Source organism: Podarcis erhardii (genome assembly GCF_964252035.2).
Source record: "Podarcis erhardii genome assembly, chromosome: 18".
NCBI classification, from domain to species: Eukaryota; Metazoa; Chordata; class Lepidosauria; order Squamata; family Lacertidae; genus Podarcis; species Podarcis erhardii.
Window position 1 is genome coordinate 11,191,465 of NC_138516.1, and position 16,018 is coordinate 11,207,482.

At 53.6% G+C, this 16,018-nt stretch overlaps 2 protein-coding genes across 2 annotated transcripts; one reads left to right on the forward strand and one right to left on the reverse strand.

Moving 5' to 3' along the window:
* Positions 1 to 1,548: 1,548 nt before the first annotated feature.
* On the reverse strand, positions 1,549 to 9,461 carry CALR3 (calreticulin 3). The gene is given in 11 exon segments (XM_081846549.1): positions 1,549 to 1,645; positions 1,648 to 1,653; positions 1,655 to 1,753; positions 2,108 to 2,200; positions 2,463 to 2,606; positions 3,210 to 3,323; positions 3,649 to 3,858; positions 4,894 to 4,988; positions 5,620 to 5,823; positions 6,659 to 6,760; positions 9,310 to 9,461. Coding segments are annotated over 11 exon segments (1,248 nt in total). The 5' UTR covers positions 9,410 to 9,461; the 3' UTR covers positions 1,549 to 1,564.
* Positions 9,462 to 9,730: 269 nt separating this feature from the next.
* LOC309332881 (uncharacterized protein C19orf44 homolog) lies at positions 9,731 to 16,013 on the forward strand. Its single transcript, XM_081846187.1, has 8 exons — positions 9,731 to 9,830; positions 11,612 to 12,181; positions 12,636 to 12,936; positions 13,292 to 13,365; positions 14,096 to 14,597; positions 14,716 to 14,814; positions 15,057 to 15,226; positions 15,721 to 16,013. Exons 1-8 carry the CDS (start codon positions 9,747 to 9,749, stop codon positions 15,802 to 15,804), a joined length of 1,884 nt encoding a protein of 627 aa, XP_081702313.1. The 5' UTR covers positions 9,731 to 9,746; the 3' UTR covers positions 15,805 to 16,013.
* Positions 16,014 to 16,018: the final 5 nt, after the last annotated feature.

Below are 16,018 nucleotides of genomic sequence, written 5' to 3' on the forward strand. Positions count from 1 at the left end.
TGCTTTTGAACTGTGGTGCTGGAGGAGACTCTGGAGAGTCCCATGGACTGCAAGAAGATGAAAACTCTCCATTCGGAAGGAAATCAGCCCTGAGTGCTCAGTGGAAGGACAGATCCTGAAGCTGAGGCTCCAAGACTTTGGCCACCTCAGGAGAAGAGAAGACTCCCTGGAAAAGACCCTGATGTTGGGAAAGATGGAGGGCACAAGGAGAAGGGGACGACGGAGGACGAGATGGTGGGATAGTGTTCTCGAAGCTACAAACATGAGTTTGACCAAACTGGGGGAGGCAGTGGAAGACAGGAGGGCCTGGTGTGCTCTGGTCCAGGGGGTCACGAAGAGCCGGACACGACTAAACGACTAAACAACATTCCATCCCCTCCAACGTTTCTCCCCTGAAAATAGGGACGTCCTATTCCATCCCCTCCAACGCTTCTCCCCTGAAAATAGGGACGTCCTATTCCATCCCCTCCAATGTTTCTCCCGTGAAAATAGGGACATCCTATTCCATCCCCTCCAACGCTTCTCCCCTGAAAATAGGGACGTCCTATTCCATCCCCTCCAATGTTTCTCCCCTGAAAATAGGGACATCCTATTCCATCCCCTCCAACGCTTCTCCCCTGAAAATAGGGACGTCCTATTCCATCCCCTCCAACGCTTCTCCCCTGAAAATAGGGATGTCCCAAGGAAAAGCAGGACATTCCGGGATCAAATCAGAAACCAGGACAGTTTCTCTAAATCTGGGGTTGATAAATAGGAACCCTTGGAGGGTCTGGCATAGCTCAGTCGGTAGAGCACGAGACTCTCAATCTCAGGGTCGTCTGTCATAGACATGGCCAATGGAGGGACAGGGGGGCAGCTGTGTCCCCCCAATCAATCAGAATCAATACAAATCTGAGGTTCTGCCCGCCCCTGCAAAGCCTGCCTACCAAAAAAAACCCTGGCTAAGCCCATGTCGTGGGTTCGACCCCCACATTGGGCAAAAAGATTCCTGCCCTGCAGGGGGTTGGGCTGAATGACCCTCGGGGTCCCACTTCCAAATCTAGGATTCTGCAATTCTACTAGCAAGCTGTGAGACAACCTCTGCTGAGCAGGCCCCCCCCACAAAGCGTTCTGGGCCGCAGCTGCCGTCAGCCCAAGATGATGCAAAGATAAAGGATGCCCTTTCCCTGGACAAGTGAAGGCAGGAGTGGGATTTCTCACCCCCCCCAAAAAAGAAACCTGATTTCTTTGGGCCACATGCAGGTGGGGTGGGGAGTGGGAGAGAGGAAGGGGCCGCTAGAGGGGAGACAGGACGGAGCAGCTCCCTGGTTTGGTGCCCCCCCCCAAATACACACCCTTTTTGCCCAGGAAAGCAAAGAACATTTGAACGGGGCAGAGGAACATTGCCTGTTTATTGAACTTTTCCAGAGCTAAGTTCACTGAAAAGCCCCCCCCCCCCCGCACCCCTCTCTTCGCAATAAGACTTTTTCAGGAACGTTTGAACAGCGTAAAAATAAATACAACCCTTTCCTGCCCCTTCCCTCCCCCAGCCCCAAATTTCCCAGTCCAGGTCTGAGAAGGAGATTCAGAGCTCCTCCTTCTGTGCCACAACCCTTGTCTCTGGGATGGTTTCCCTCTTCTTCTTTTTCTCCTTCTCCTTCTTCTTCTTCTTCTCCTTCTTTTTCTTCTTCCTTTTGGCCTCCTCCTCGGCTTCCCTTCGCTCCCGCTGCTTCTCCTCCTCAATCTGCTGCTTACTCATTTTCTCCTCGGGCTCCTGGAAGGGGATTGCGGATCAAAACCTGCAGAGTTTTCCGCCCAGCAAACAAGTCCGAGGGAGAATCCTCTCCGCTGCCCACCTCACCTGGAGGAAATTGGGCACCTGGGGGAACCGGCCGGCCCAAGCCCCCCAAACACGACCCTCCAGTGTCCATTGAGCTGGAAAGAGCCTCATTTCAGGAAGCAGAGAAGCCCCCAGTCAGGGACCAGAGAGGCTGGGTCAATTGGTGGCCATGCCAGGGCCAGCGACCCGTCTCAGAGAGCGGGCGATGCGCAGAGATAGATAAACCCAGGAGAGGAAGCTGCCCCCTTTTTCCCTGGGCCCTGCTGGGTCGGGCAGGACCTCTGATACCTTTGTTTCTCCCCAGGTCTCGTCCCCAAATTCTTCCGCGTATCCTTCATCATCCGTGATCAAGAAGTTGTCGAAAATGGTCCCCGATCGCACCTGCAAGAGAGTGTGCCTTGTTAGACCCTGGACACCTTGCTCCCAACCAAAGATTTCCATTTATTTGGGACGTTCATGCCCCGTTTTGAAAGGCCACCAGAACAAAAAAACGTGTTCGATCGTGAGGTTGCCCTGGCAGCCTGGCCTGCCCTCATCCTGGCTCTCCAGCCCTTCCTGGCCACAGAGCCCACTGCAGATGACCTCTGGGACAAAGGAGGGAGAGGAGCTGAGCAGAAGCTGGAGGCTAGTCCCCCCCACTGACCTGCCACAGGTCCAGGCCGATGACGCTGATGTTCTCGTAGATGGAAATGGTGGCATCTGGCAGGTACTCCGGATTAGCGATTTGCGGGTGAGGCCAGATGCCTTTGAATCTGGGGTTGGGGATCTTCCGGGGTTGCCATTCCCCCTGGAAGAAGCCACAGGATGTTAGAAAACCCCATCGTCCAGCCCGGACACCGGGGTCCAGCTCTGAAGACCTTCTGGCGGTTCTCTCCCTGCGAGAAGCCAAGTTACAGGGAACCAGGCAGAGGGCCTTCTCAGTGGTGGCGCCCGCCCTGTGGAACACCCTCCCAAAGAGAAAAACAACTACCAGACTTTTAGAAGACATCTGAAGGCAGCCCTGTTTAGGGAGATTTTTAATGTTTGAAATTTTATTCTGTTCTTAATGCTCTGTTGAAAGCCGCCCAGGGTGGCTGGGGAAACCCAGCCAGATGGATGGGGTACAAATAATAAATTATTATTAATTATTAATTATCATTATTATTATTACAGGGCCTCAGCACTCGTGGACCAAGCTAGCCATTTCTTCTTGCAATTTAATTTCACTTATGAGGCCTCTCAAAACGACTTGCGGCACGGCGGAAACAAATGCGATTTAGAAACAAAAGACAGTTACTGTACGCAGAAAGCGAGTTTAAAAGCTAAACCAACAGTTAGACAAAAGCAAAGAGCCACCCAGCTACCATCTCCAAGGCCCCCCCCCCCATGACTGGAAAAGGAGCTGCCCTACCCGGTAAAGTGGATTCTTGAGCTGGGGGGGCTCCCAGGGGCCTTGCGCCGCGGCATCCCAGTCCTTGGGTTTCTCTGCGCTGTTGTCTACAATGTACTCGGGGATGTCCCAGTCCTTTTGCAGAGGGAGAAAGAGAGTGGAGCAGGGGAGAGAAAATAAGCAAAATCGGCAAACACTGCCCAGGTCTCAGGGAAAGCCACAAGGGATGCGACTCAGCTGTTCATTAAGGTGACTGAAATGCTAGCAGATGACAAAGGGGAGGATTGAGAGGCCCAGCTCCTCATCTGCCTCCACCTTCAGCCCAAAGGGGGATCAGAGACTGTAAAGACACACCTGTTCTGCCTGGGGTGGGCTGTCTGGGCTCCCTGCATCCGAGGCCTTATAGCCAGCAGCTCTAGGGCATGGCTCACCCACACCAGAGCAAGCCAGTCATAATCACCTCCGGCTTGGTGTCCTCTGGGTCGTCGATTTCGGCAACGTCATCCCAGTCCTCCGGCTTCCTCACCATCGGGTCGTTTATCTTCCGCGGGGGCAAGAAATCCCAGTCGTCTTCCAAGTCGCCGGACGCTACCCTCTTGTTATCGATTTTCACTTCGTACGTGAGGTTGGGTCTTAGAACCAGCGTGTACAGGTGAGTGTATCCGTCCACCTGAACCCCAACGAGAGGGGGAGAGAAACGCGGTTTTCTATCAGAGTTGACGTTGCTAAAATGCATTCCAGCAGTGTAGCTGGACTCAGGGCCGCATTGAGGCTTGATGAGGCCCTAAGCTACTGAAGGTAACGGGGCCCTTTATATGTCCAGGTATCCTTTTGTCAACAACAAAATGTCGCTGTTTGACATCTGAAGGCAGCCCTGTTTAGGGAAGATTTTAATGCTTAATAAGGGACGCGGGTTGCACTGTGGGTTAAACCACAGAGCCTAGGACTTGCCGATCAGAAGGTTGGTGGTTCGAATCCCCGCAATGACGGGGTGAGCTCCCGTTGCTCAGTCCCTGCTCCTGCCCACCTAGCAGTTTGAAAGCACGTCAAAGTGCAAGTAGATAAATAGGGTCCACTCCGGCGGGAAGGTAAACGGCGTTTCCGTGTGCTGCTCTGGTTCGCCAGAAGCAGCTTAGTCCTGCTGGCCACATGACCCAGAAGCTGTACGCCGGCTCCCTCGGCCAATAAAGCGAGATGAGCGCTGCAACCACAGAGTCGGCCACGACTGGACCTAATGGTCAGGGGTCCCTTTACCTTTACCAATGCTTAATGCTGTATTGTGTTTTTAATATTTGATTGGGAGCCGCCCAGAGTGGCTGGGGAAATCCAGCCAGGTGGGCAGGGTATAAAAATAAATTGTCATTGTTATTATTAATGAACTCTCTGGACCCAACAAAGGTCACGTGTGCTCATATGTGTTGGTAAGGCTTTCGGGGGTCCAGGTTGGTTCTGGAAGCTCAAAACTGGCCAGCAGAGCTACAAACGTATGAGAAGCTGCCCTTTTCCCTGTCACAGGAAAGGCTGCTCTTCAGGTAAAAGGCAGGGAGAAGTGAGAGGCAGCGAAAGGTAGCCACAATGTCACTTTCCTCTCAGGGCTCCTTATCACCCTTCCAAGGACATGCCCCCCTTCTCCACAAGCCGCTCCCCAGCTGACTGCCAAGAAGGATATTTCAAAACGGAACTCAAAAACGCTTCCTGCACTTACTTTGCAGCGGATCTGCCTCTTAATGGGATAGAGTTTGTTCTTGTGGTTTAAAATGACGTGGACCTTCTTGATGTCGGAGCCGCAGATGTCAGGCCCTTAAAAGAGAAAGAGTCGGGTTTTGCCTCTCGGGCGCTACTTGAAGCTTTCAGAAACTGGCTCCCCTCCCAAAACACATCGGATAAGATGCTGGGTATTTTAAGGAACAGTTTTCTAGCCGTTCCTAGCACCTACGCCCAAATGCAGCAGGTTACAGGAGCTTTGCAAAAGTGGGGAGAGGGGGGGTATCCCTAATGAAACCACAGAATGCGAAGGGGCTCTCAAGAGGTTTTGAATATACCGTATTTTTTGCTGTATAAGACTCACTTTTCCCCTCCTAAAAAGTAAGGGGAAATGTGTGTGCGTCTTATGGAGCGAATGCAGGCTGCGCAGCTATCCCAGAAGCCAGAACAGCAAGAGGGATTGCTGCTTTCACTGCGCAGAGATCCCTCTTGCTCTTCTGGCTTCTGAGATTCAGAATATTTTTTTCTCCTCCAAAATATTCTGAGATTCATAATATTTTTTTTCTCCTCCAAAAACTAGGTGAGTCTTATGGTCTGGTGCGCCTTATAGAGCGAAAAATACAGTATTGGGGGGGGGGCAGAAATTCGGGACAGGCTTGAGATCAAATTGACACCCGGTGCCATTTTTATCTGGTTCGGGTTTTTTAGAACACCCCAGCCATCTCACCGAACATGACATAATACAAGGATTCCCCGCTCATATTCTTCTGGTCCAGGTCGGAGGGGAAGATTTTCACATATCCGCCACCGCAGTCCATCTTCTGCTCGTGCTTGACCGTGTACTGAATGACCAAGGGCTTTCCCCTGTTGCTGAAGGGCTTGAACCGCGCCGAAATGGCATAAAACCTGACGTTTTCCGTCGTCTGCAGACCTGCAACACACAAGGCAACATCTCAGACCCACAGGCGATAAATGTGAAGCCTTACCAGTACAGTCAAACCTCGGTTTCCTAACGTCTTGGCTGCCAAATGTTTCGGAAGCCAAACGCCAGAAACCCAGAAGTGAATGCTTCAGTTTTCAAACTCGCCTCGGAAGTCAAACGGATTTTGAAGGCGTGTTTTTCATTCTCCCCCCCCAATTGATTTTGAAGCCCGCCCTTTGATCCTCGGTTTTCGAACGTTTCAGAAGTCGAACGGACTTCCAGAATGGATTACGTTCGAAAACCGAGAATCCACGATACTTTATTCCCTTCCCGATAATGAGCACAGCTCTGATTTTGTGGGGACTATCATGAAAATGGAGAACACAACGCTTATCGTCAGTTATCTGTGATTCGAAGCCGCATTTTTGAAACTAATTTGTGCGTATTCAGTTTTGTCTGGCTGGGAATGTGTCTTTGGACTCTCCTTTGCCTAGATGCAGAATAAAGAGAAATGTTTCAGCATATATTTTGGGACTACAATTCCCATTATCCCTGACCATGGGTTCTGTTAACTAGGGATGGTGGGAGTTGTAGTCCCAAAACATCTGGAGGGCCGAGTTTGCCTATGCCTGGCGTATGTAGAAACAAACCAGCTTTAAAACAATAAAACTAGCAGTAACTGCCCCACCTCATGTTTGCCTCTAGTCCAACCCCACACAGGTATGTGGCCCCTGGAAAATGGCTTAGAAGCTAATGTGTCCCTCGGTTTTGAAAAGCTTAACAGCAGGGATAAGTCAAAGCTGATGTTGTGTTGCTAATGCCTCCTTGGAGGACGTTCCCAAACCTTTGTCCGTTTCGCGATCTCCGTAAAAGCTCCCGGCCGTCAGCCGGAACTTCCCGTAGTTGGATTTGTGCTGAGAGAGCACCCACCTCTCTTTCCATTTTGCTGTTGAGAGAGAAGGGGAGACTCGTCACGACAGGTGGAAACGCAAGCAAAGCCTTAAAACCCTTGGAAAAACGCAACACCCCCCCCCCCCGAAAGGCGAATTGTTCAGCGACACACGTCAGGAAGCCAGCGAGCAAAACACACCCGGGTGCTCATGCAATGCACTCAAACTGTGTACCTGTGTGTCTGTATTTGTGTATCAGTTGCACAACACACTGGTGTTATTATTAATAATAATAATAATAATAATAATATGCTGGGAGCTGCCCAAAGTGGCTGGGGAAACCCAGTCAGGTGGGCAGGGTATAAGTAATAAATAATGATGATAATAATAATAATTAATTACAAGGGGTGAAGCTACGGGGAGCCAGGCAGAGCGCCTTTCTGGCTGTCCGCCCTGTGGAATGCCCTCCCGTCAGATGTCAAACAAAATCAACAGCAGTGTGACTTTAAGACATCTGAAGGTAGCCCTGTTCAGGGAAGTTTTTCAAGCGATGTCATATTGCGTTTTTACTGTTTTTTGGAGAGCAAATGAGTGAATCCGTGTTGCGAAACGACACACATCTAAAAAGTGTGTCCCCAACATGAAAAGTGTGGGAAGCTCTGGGTTTCAACAAGGACCTGGAGAACCTGGACTCAAATCCCCAGCCGGCCATCAAGCTTACTGGGCAATGTTCGGGGCCAGTCCCTGACTCTCAGCCAACCTCAAAGGGGTGTTGTGAGGATAAAATGGGGGGATGCAAGGAGAACCGGGCAGGCCGCCCTCAGCTCCCTTGGAGGAAAGGAGCGGAGTATAAAGGTGACAAGTTCATTACTGTATTTTTTGCTCTCTAAGACTCACTTTTCCCCTCCTGAAAAGTAAGGGGAAATATGTGTGCGTCTTATGGAGCGAAGGCAGGCTGTGCAGCTATCCCAGAAGCCAGAACAGCAAGAGGGATCACTGCTTTCACTGCACAGCGATCCCTCTTGCTGTTCTGGCTTCTGAGATTCAGAATATTCTTTTTCTTGTTTTCCTCCTCCAAAAACGAGGTGCGTCTTGTGGTCTGGTGCGTCTTATAGAGCAAAAAATACGGTAAATAAATGGTGTGGCTGTTGTTTTCTAAATTTGGTAGCTTTTAAAGAAACACAAAGTTTTATTGCCCTGTCCATCTTTTCTAATCTCCGAATGGGTTATTTTAAGGCCCCTTTCATTTTTGTGCAGCGCCTCACACTTTTGAAAGCTCTTTCCACAAGTAACAACACTTCTTGGTAGCTCAGCTGTTGGAGCATGGGACTCTCTCAGGGTTGTGGGTTCGAGCCCCATGTTGGGAAAAAGGATTCCTGCATTGCGGGGGGTTGGAGTAGACGGCCATAGGGGGTCCCTGGGGCGAATGCACGTGTGAACAGGGACCCAGAAGCGTGTCAAGGGGGAGAACACTGCCCTTGCCACACCAGGCTGCCTCTGTTACGATATGGATGCAATGCAGCTGCAAACTGCTAGCTTGAAAGCAAAACATAATGGGAAAGCAAAACATAATGAGCCGTCAACAGGCTCATCACAGCTATCTGCCAATCACCCATTCCCACCACCCTTCTGAGTAATACCCCTCCCCACCTTCTCACTATATAGAAGGGTCTGGTGACTTCTGTTTCAGTGTATCTGAAGAAGTGTGCATGCACACGAAAGCTCATACCAAGAACTGACTTAGTTGGTCTTTAAGGTGCTACTGGAAGGAATTTGTTTTGTTTTGACTATGGCAGACCAACACGGCTACCTATCTGTAACTGGCATAATGGGAATGTTGGGACTGCCCGTGGGAAACAGAGGGACAGTCAATTCACAGTGCGAAGCACCGGAATTAGCTCAGAGTGTAATATGAGTTCTTCTGTTTATTCCTGTCCAGGAAGTGCAGGAAGTTTTTGTCTCTAGACTGCTGGAGTTTGAAGAGAGCAGTCATGTTTTTTGTAATGCTGCAAAGACAGAAATAAAGGCATGTAAATACGTTTCTGTCTATCTCTTTCCCCTGCCCGGGGGGGGGGGCAGGAAAGAAGGGGGGGGTGTTCTTCTCACGCTGAGAAGGATCGCCTATTGCGACCTCGCCTGGATCTTGCTGGGGAATGCAGCCAGGGAGGTCAACAGGGAATCATGCTGGGTGCCTGGGAGAGTTGCCAGTTTCTCCTGATATGGGCTTGATTTCCGACAGCCTCCTCCCTGATCCTGGGGGAAAGGATGGAAGGAGCTGAATTCGAGAGTGCACATGTGAATGGGCCCCCAGACGCGGGTCAAGGGGGAGGACACCGCCCTCGCCGCGCCAGGCTGGCTTCTCCCTCCTCCCTCCAAGCAAAGCCTGGGAAAAAGGCAGGGAAGGGGCTGAACTCGCGAGTGCACGTGTGAACGGGGCCCAAGAGGCGTGTCAAGGAGGAGAACACCGCCCTCGCCGCGCCAGGCTTCCTCCTCCCTCCAAGCACAGCCTGGGGAAAAGGCCGGAAGGTGCTGGACTCGCGAGTGCACGTGTGAACGGGGCCCCGGACGCGTGTCAAGGGGAAGGCCCCGTCCCTGCCTCCTCCACCTCCGTCCAGGAACTGCTCCCGGAAGTAGACGGTGCCTCGGGCGGGCCGGGCCAGCGCCACGGCCAGGGCAGCCAGCAGCAGCCGGGCGAAGCGGCCCATCGCGAGGCGGAGGCGCAACGGCCGCTGAGGGGAGAAGCTGCCGCCGCCGCCGGCCGGCCGGTCGACGGCCGCTCCCTATTGGCTGCCTGTTTTCCCGCCTCGCGCCCCATTGGTCCGCGTCCCACTCGCGCTGCGCTCCGATTGGTGCTTTCCCTCTTCCCCCTCCCTCGCCGCCTCCCGCGCCGCCGCCCTCGAGCTCGCGGATTGGCTGCCGCCTCTCGCCAATGAGAGAGAGAGAGGCTCCGAGCGGCGACTCCGGACCAATCCGGGTGGAGGATATTGCCCCGTCGGGGCGGTTGCTAGGCGACGGGGAAAGGGCCTTCCGGCGGCGGCGGCCATGGCGGTGCGGCGGGCGGAGGGCAGGAGCGCGGCGCTCGCCCGGGCTCAGGCCCAGCTGACGGGGAGGCGCCTCACGGGGAGGGTAAAGGGTTTGCTTTCTAAAAATGAAGGTGCCGCCGCCGTGACGTCTTACGCCGCTGCTGCGACGTCAGAGGGGCCGGCTGCGTGACGTCACGCGCGTCACCCCATGGGGTTTCCGAGGGTGGAGGGTGTCTCTGAGCATGTGAAGAGCGCTCATCCTGTTAGGCGTCGCTACTCTGCGCCCCGCAGGGAGAGCAGCAATAATAATAATAATATATATGTATAATAATAATAATAATAGTAACAATAATATATTATTGTTAAAATAATTGCTATTATTTGTAAGGGATGAAGGGGGGGGGGAGATACGAAGGTCCTAGTAACGTGGAATTAAAAGCCACGCACTGAAAGCAGGAAGAATAATAATATATGTCTAATAATATTTAACAAAATAATAATAATGACAACAATAATACATAATATATAATAATATATAGTAATGGCAACAACAATATATAATAAAATATAATATTTGTAGCCCGCCCATGTGACTGGGTTCCCCTACCCGCTCTTGGGCAGCTTCCAACATATATAAAAACAGAAACATTTTAAATCATAAACCTTGTTTTTTTGCAAATGCAGCTTTTAGGGACCTGCAGGAGATTGTCCTCTCCCATGGAGCCTGGAGGAGATGCGCTGCTTGGCTTTGAAAGCGCGGCTGTAGTTAAAACGCAGAATTGCATATGTAATCATTTCAAAATCTCTATATGCGTAATTCTGTTTTTTATTGCAAGTCGCTTCAGGAAGCCTCAGGGAAAGGAATTGAAATCAGTAGTGATGATAAAGACACACCCAGGTAGGGTTGCCTGGCAAAATTCAGGACAGGGTGGGGCGATTTTTCTTTTTCTTTCCATCTGGTGTTGAAGCGACTTCAGAGCAATCCATTCCAATCTCTTGCAGCCCAGCAGGATGGCCCCTCTGGAATTTGTAACACATGTACACATACACACATGAATTTGTAAATCTGTCTGTGCTGGGCTACCTAGAGCTTAAATACATGATGTTTCATACACCCATTCAAACACATGCATTTAGAGAGGATCCCTAACTTGGCAGAGAGAGAGAGAGAGGACCTGAAATACAGGACCAAATTATATCAAAACAGGATGAAATATGGGACAGTCTTGTATTATACAGGACAGGTAGCAACCCTACCCAGGTGAACCCTGTTACTCACTTTTTATTTATTGCATTTATAACCCAGCCTAAGGAGGAAAAAAGAGCTTGATTAGGCTGAGAGCCGGTGTCTGGCCCCAAAGTTCACCCGTTGAGCATTATAAGCAAAGGTAAAGGGACCCCTGACCATTAGGTCCAGTTGTGACCGACTCTGGGGTTGCTGCACTCATCTTGCTTTACTGGCCGAGGGAGCCGGTGTACAGCTTCCGGGTCGTGTGGCCAGCAGGACTAAGCCGCTTCTGGCGAACCAGAGCAGCGCACGGAAACGCCGTTTACCTTCCCGCTGGAGCGGTACCTATTTATCTACTTGCACTTTGAGGTGCTTTCGAACTGCTAGGTGGGCAGGAGCAGGGACCGAGCAACGGGAGCTCACCCTGTTGCGGGGATTCGAACCACCAACCTTCTGATCGGCAAGTCCTAGGCTCTGTGGTTTAACCCACAGCGCCACCCGCGTCTCTGTTGAGCATCATGGCCAAGTGGGAATTTGAAACCCTCTTCTCCCAGGTCCTAGTTTGACATTAACCACTATGCCACCTTGGCTCTCCTGTCGTCCCCAACCGTCTTCCTAATATGACACCTCTTAACCCTCCGTCCTTCTCCCTGCAGGAGGAGCTGGACGGGGCTCCCAGGAACAGATTGGCAGCCTTGGAGCCCAGCAAAAGCCCTGGCCTGTCTGCCATCCACATGGCCAGTGACCTGAGCGACCTCTCCGACCTGGGAAGGAGGGAGCTGGAGGGGGCCAGCTTGGCAGAGACCCCAACACCACCGCAGACTGGACCCCGCCGCCGGTTTGTCAAGCAGAAACCGCAGGAGGTGGTCCTCGACACCCAGCAGGCAAGGCCCACTCCTGCCACAAGGACGGGGTTTGCCGCTGCCTCCAGAGGGGAGAGGTCAAGCGCCGTCCTCAGGAAGCTGGCGCAGATCGAGAGCAAGATCCGCAGGCGGAAGGCCGGGCGGGACGTCGGCCAAGCGCCCACGATGGACGAGGAGATTTCCCTGAGCGACTTCAGCCGCAGCCCTGAGCTGAGGCCGGGAGGACGAGGGAGCCTGGGAAAAGCCACGGGGCTGAAGGAGACCGCGGCCCCCGTCCGAGGCAGCAGCCAGGGTGGCACAGAGGGACGCAGGCAGGCCCCTCCCAAGGAACCGGGGGAGCAGGAGGACCTGCTGGGCAGGAAGGTAATTCGGGGGCCATGCCTAGGCTTCACAGCACTGCTGGGGAAAATAAGGTCGTGTTTTACTGACAATGGCAGCCTGGGTTTTATTGGCCGTCCAGGCCGAGCCCACAGCGTGTTGGGCTTTGAACCCTAACATTTCCCCAACAGCGCTTCTGTCTGAAAAGATGTTTGTGGAAAAGGCAGGGTGGGGGGCGCTCAGCAACTTGCCGCTTGGCCCTCTGCTCTGGCCCGCGAGGCAGTGGCCCCTCAGCTGTTGGCTTCTCCAGATCCTAACTCAGATGAGAAGAGCAGATCCTGGCAAGAAGAAGTGAAGAGGCCAACTTGGCCTCTGCAAAGGACAGCATCTGTGGCGGGTTCCATTCAGCTGCAGGAGGAGGTGGTGGTGGTAGTGATCATTTGGGGGATGCTCAGAGCCGCAATGACCTAACCCTTTCCCTCCCCTTTGCTTTCTTAAGAAATGGATCCAGTCCCCCCCAACCCCACCTTCTTCCCTCCCGAAGTCTCCTTTGCCCGGCAAAACTTTCCTGAAGAGGCCCACGCCCAGAAGTCCTTCCCCACCCGGCAGGCACTCTCCGGCACGGCTGAGCAGGGGAGCATTTCGTTCCTCGACCCCCGCAGGCTCCTCTTCCCCCGACGCGAGCTCCGTGCCCCCGAGGGAGGCGTCTCTCTCCGAGCGAAGTGTGGTGCGCTCCCTCGACGAGCTCTTCTTAGCGGCGGGCGGCGGGCCCAGCGACGACGACTCCAGCAGCAGCAGCAGTGGTGAGTCGCCTGTGCGAGAGATGCGCCAGCAGAGGAATGCGTGTCTCTGGCAAAGGGAGAGCCAAGTTGAAAGGGAGCAGGAAGCAAGTGGAGGGAGCTCTGTGGGCAGAATCCGCTCGAGGGGGGCTGGTCGAGGGTGAGAATGAGGTGACCCGGGTCCTTGCCCTGGCCTGGGCACTCCTTGGCTAACAAACGGCTGTGGAGGCTGCTGTGGTGAGAAGAGCAGCCTCTGAGGTCACAGACTTCCTGTGGGGAATTGCAGGGGAAAGGGGGGCAGCTCCTGGACCCCGGGAGGTGGAGAGAGACTCCCTGCCCCCCCGCTGCTGAATGCCCATCTCATTCCCTGCTGCAGATTTCCGAGTGAACGTGTTGAGCCTGGACGACTTGGCCCCTGCTGCAGCCAGCCAGACCGAAGTGTCAGGAGCAGTAAGTTTAGGGAAGTTTTCAACGTCTGATTTTTTTATTGTGCTTTTAATTCTGTTGGGAGCCACCCAGGATGGCCGGGGAGGCCCAGCCAGATGGGCGGAGTATAAGTCATAAATTATTATTAATATTGCTGTTATTTCGCCCCATCCTCAGCAGGAGCCAAACATTTGCCACGTCTATTTCTTTCTGGTGGCGTGAGCATTGCAAGGAAACCACAACCAAGAGTCTTAATAACAATTATTATTATTTTTATTATTATTGTCAGGGGTTTTTTTTCCCTCTGCCAGCTTCTGGCCAAAAGAGGTCCACCATGAAGGGGCTCAAAAAATCAACATCCAAATTACGAAAGAAAAAAATGCAACTTAGAAAAATGTAAAGACAACGTAACCTTTCAGAAAAAACTAAAAGAGCGAAACGTGCTCATTTTCCTCCTATGCAAAGGCAAATAGAGGCGCCCCCCCCAAAAAAAAAACTTGCCTGAGGGAGCAGAGCTCCTCTTCCTTTTCAGGGTGCTAGGCCAGTGGGGGGCAGGCAGGGAGAAAGTCTTGCTGTCTCTGCAAGAGACTAGTCGGAGTCGCCTGCCTGGGGGTGAGGGGTGGGTTGTGACTCGAGTTGCTAGCATGGAGTTTGCCATTCCAAGGTTGGCGGTTTGGGAGGGGGGTGCTGTGCTTCAGAGATCCTCAATGCCTCCGCGTCTCACATTATACTCACAGAAAAACGTCCTTTCTAGGCACCTGCGATGCCTGTAGAGTCAAAGGAGGAGCTGGGAGCCTCCCCCTTTGCTGCCGTCAGCCAGAGCCCCTTCAAAGCCCAGAGCCCCCCCAGGAGAGAAGCTGCTTCCCTGGAGGAGGAGGAGGAGGAGGAGGAGGAGGAAGAAGAGGAGGAGGAGGAAGAGGAGGAGGACACGGAGGACGATGATCCAGGAGACACTGAGATTTCCGAGCGGCTAAACAGCACTTCTGCTGGGAGCTCCCATCCCGAGGAGGAGGAAGAGGAAGAGAATCCCACCAGCGCACAGTATTCGGAGGACTTTGAGTCCTCGGCAGCATCCGGGGAGCGACCCTCCTCCAGGGACCCTTCGGGTGCCTGGACGCCTTCTGAGCATCCTGCCTCGTCCTCCCTCACCTGCCCTCCAGGGGGCGCCAGGACCACCTGCCTGCCAGCGAGGGTCCTCGTGAAGGATGCTGCCGTCCAGACAGTCCGCTCCTCTCTGGCCTATTGTTGGCTGCAAGGTAAGCCGTTCCCGGCTGAGGCTGGGCGAGATCCGTGCAAAGCTCCGACATCCTTCTAGGCCTGGCCCAGGTGCCTCAGGTGTGCCTGCTGGTCTCCCAAGAGTGTCTCCTCCTCCAGGCGATGCTCCTGCAGCTCTGGACCCAACGATGGGAGCCGGGAGCCTTCTGGAGACCCCGCCCATCGCCAGCCACGTCGTGAGCTTGGAGACGCTGGAAGGTACGCCTCTCCTCCCGCTATCCTTGAACCAAGTACCACCTCGCCCCAGCCTTTGGCTGCCTTTGAGCTGCATGGCATGCAGAAGGGTGCAGGAACGGGCGGCAGAGACCTCCAGGAGAGGTCCCTTCCCTATGGGGCCTGAGCGAAGGCTGCCCTAGAGCTAAGTCTGGGGACCTGGGAGCCTTTGGCCCTGCCAGGCCTCTCTTCCTCCCCACACCCACCTCCCGTTCTCCCTCCCGCAGCGCTGACCACCTACAGCCCGGCCGTCTTCGCCCTGAACGAGCTGCTGAAGCAGAACGTGCTGCTCATCCGGCAGTTTGCAGACGCCGCCCGCCAGCTCCACGCCTCCTGGGTGGCGTCTCTGGAGGAAGAGAGGGGCTTCCACTACCACACCCTGGAAGAAGCCAAGGAGGTAAGGCTCGCTTGCTCGCAGGCCCTCCTCCTCCTGTTCAGGGCAGCTGCGGCCAGCCTGGCACCCGGCAGGCGTTTGGGACCGCAGTGGCCGTGCTGGCTGGGGGAGGGTGGGAGATGAAGTCCAAAATGTACCCACGGGCCCGCCTCTCCTGGTGTGCCCCGTGGAGCACAAAGGTCCACAAATGACAACACTTTGGAGGTCCCAGGTCACAAGGTGGTTAGATTGGTCTCAACTAGGGCCAGGGCCTTTTCAGTACTGGCCCCGACTTGGTGGAACGCTCTGTCCCAAGAGACTAGCGCCCTGCAGGACTTGACATCTTTCCACAGGGCCTGCAAGACAGAGCCGTTCCGCCTGGCCTTTGGTTTGGACTCACGTCTGACCCTTACGGTTTTGATCTATGGGCTACTTTTACAATGAGGCTGCATTTTAAATTGTATTTTAACCTGTATTTTAAATCCCTGTGGGTCTCAACCCGCTTTGTCCCTTTGCAGTACATCGAGCGCCACAAGCCCCCGCCTCTGACGGTGGAGCAAGCTTTGCAAGAACTGGAGCACGCAGGGCAAGCTGCCTTTTGAAAAGCGCACGGGAGGAACGTCAGAGCTGGCCCTCTGGAACGAGAAATAAACCGCTCAGGAACCGACCAGCACTTTTACCAGAATGAAGAGCTGGGCTCTTTCGGAACAAGAAAAGCAGACGCCCTACAAATCACGGCAGAGCGGGGGGGGGAGGCCATTGCCCCACCGACTCCTGCACAGCCCCCCAGGACCATACAGCTTCAAATCTCAGCGG

Excerpts from the sequence above, each read along its gene's own strand:
- LOC309332881 (XM_081846187.1), top strand. The coding sequence starts at position 9,747 with ATGGCGGTGCGGCGGGCGGAGGGCAGGAGCGCGGCGCTCGCCCGGGCT. Across the intron at positions 13,366-14,095 it reads AGACCGAAGTGTCAGGAGCA|GCACCTGCGATGCCTGTAGA; the intron begins GTAAGTTTAGGG and ends CGTCCTTTCTAG. Across the intron at positions 14,815-15,056 it reads GAGCTTGGAGACGCTGGAAG|CGCTGACCACCTACAGCCCG; the intron begins GTACGCCTCTCC and ends TCCCTCCCGCAG.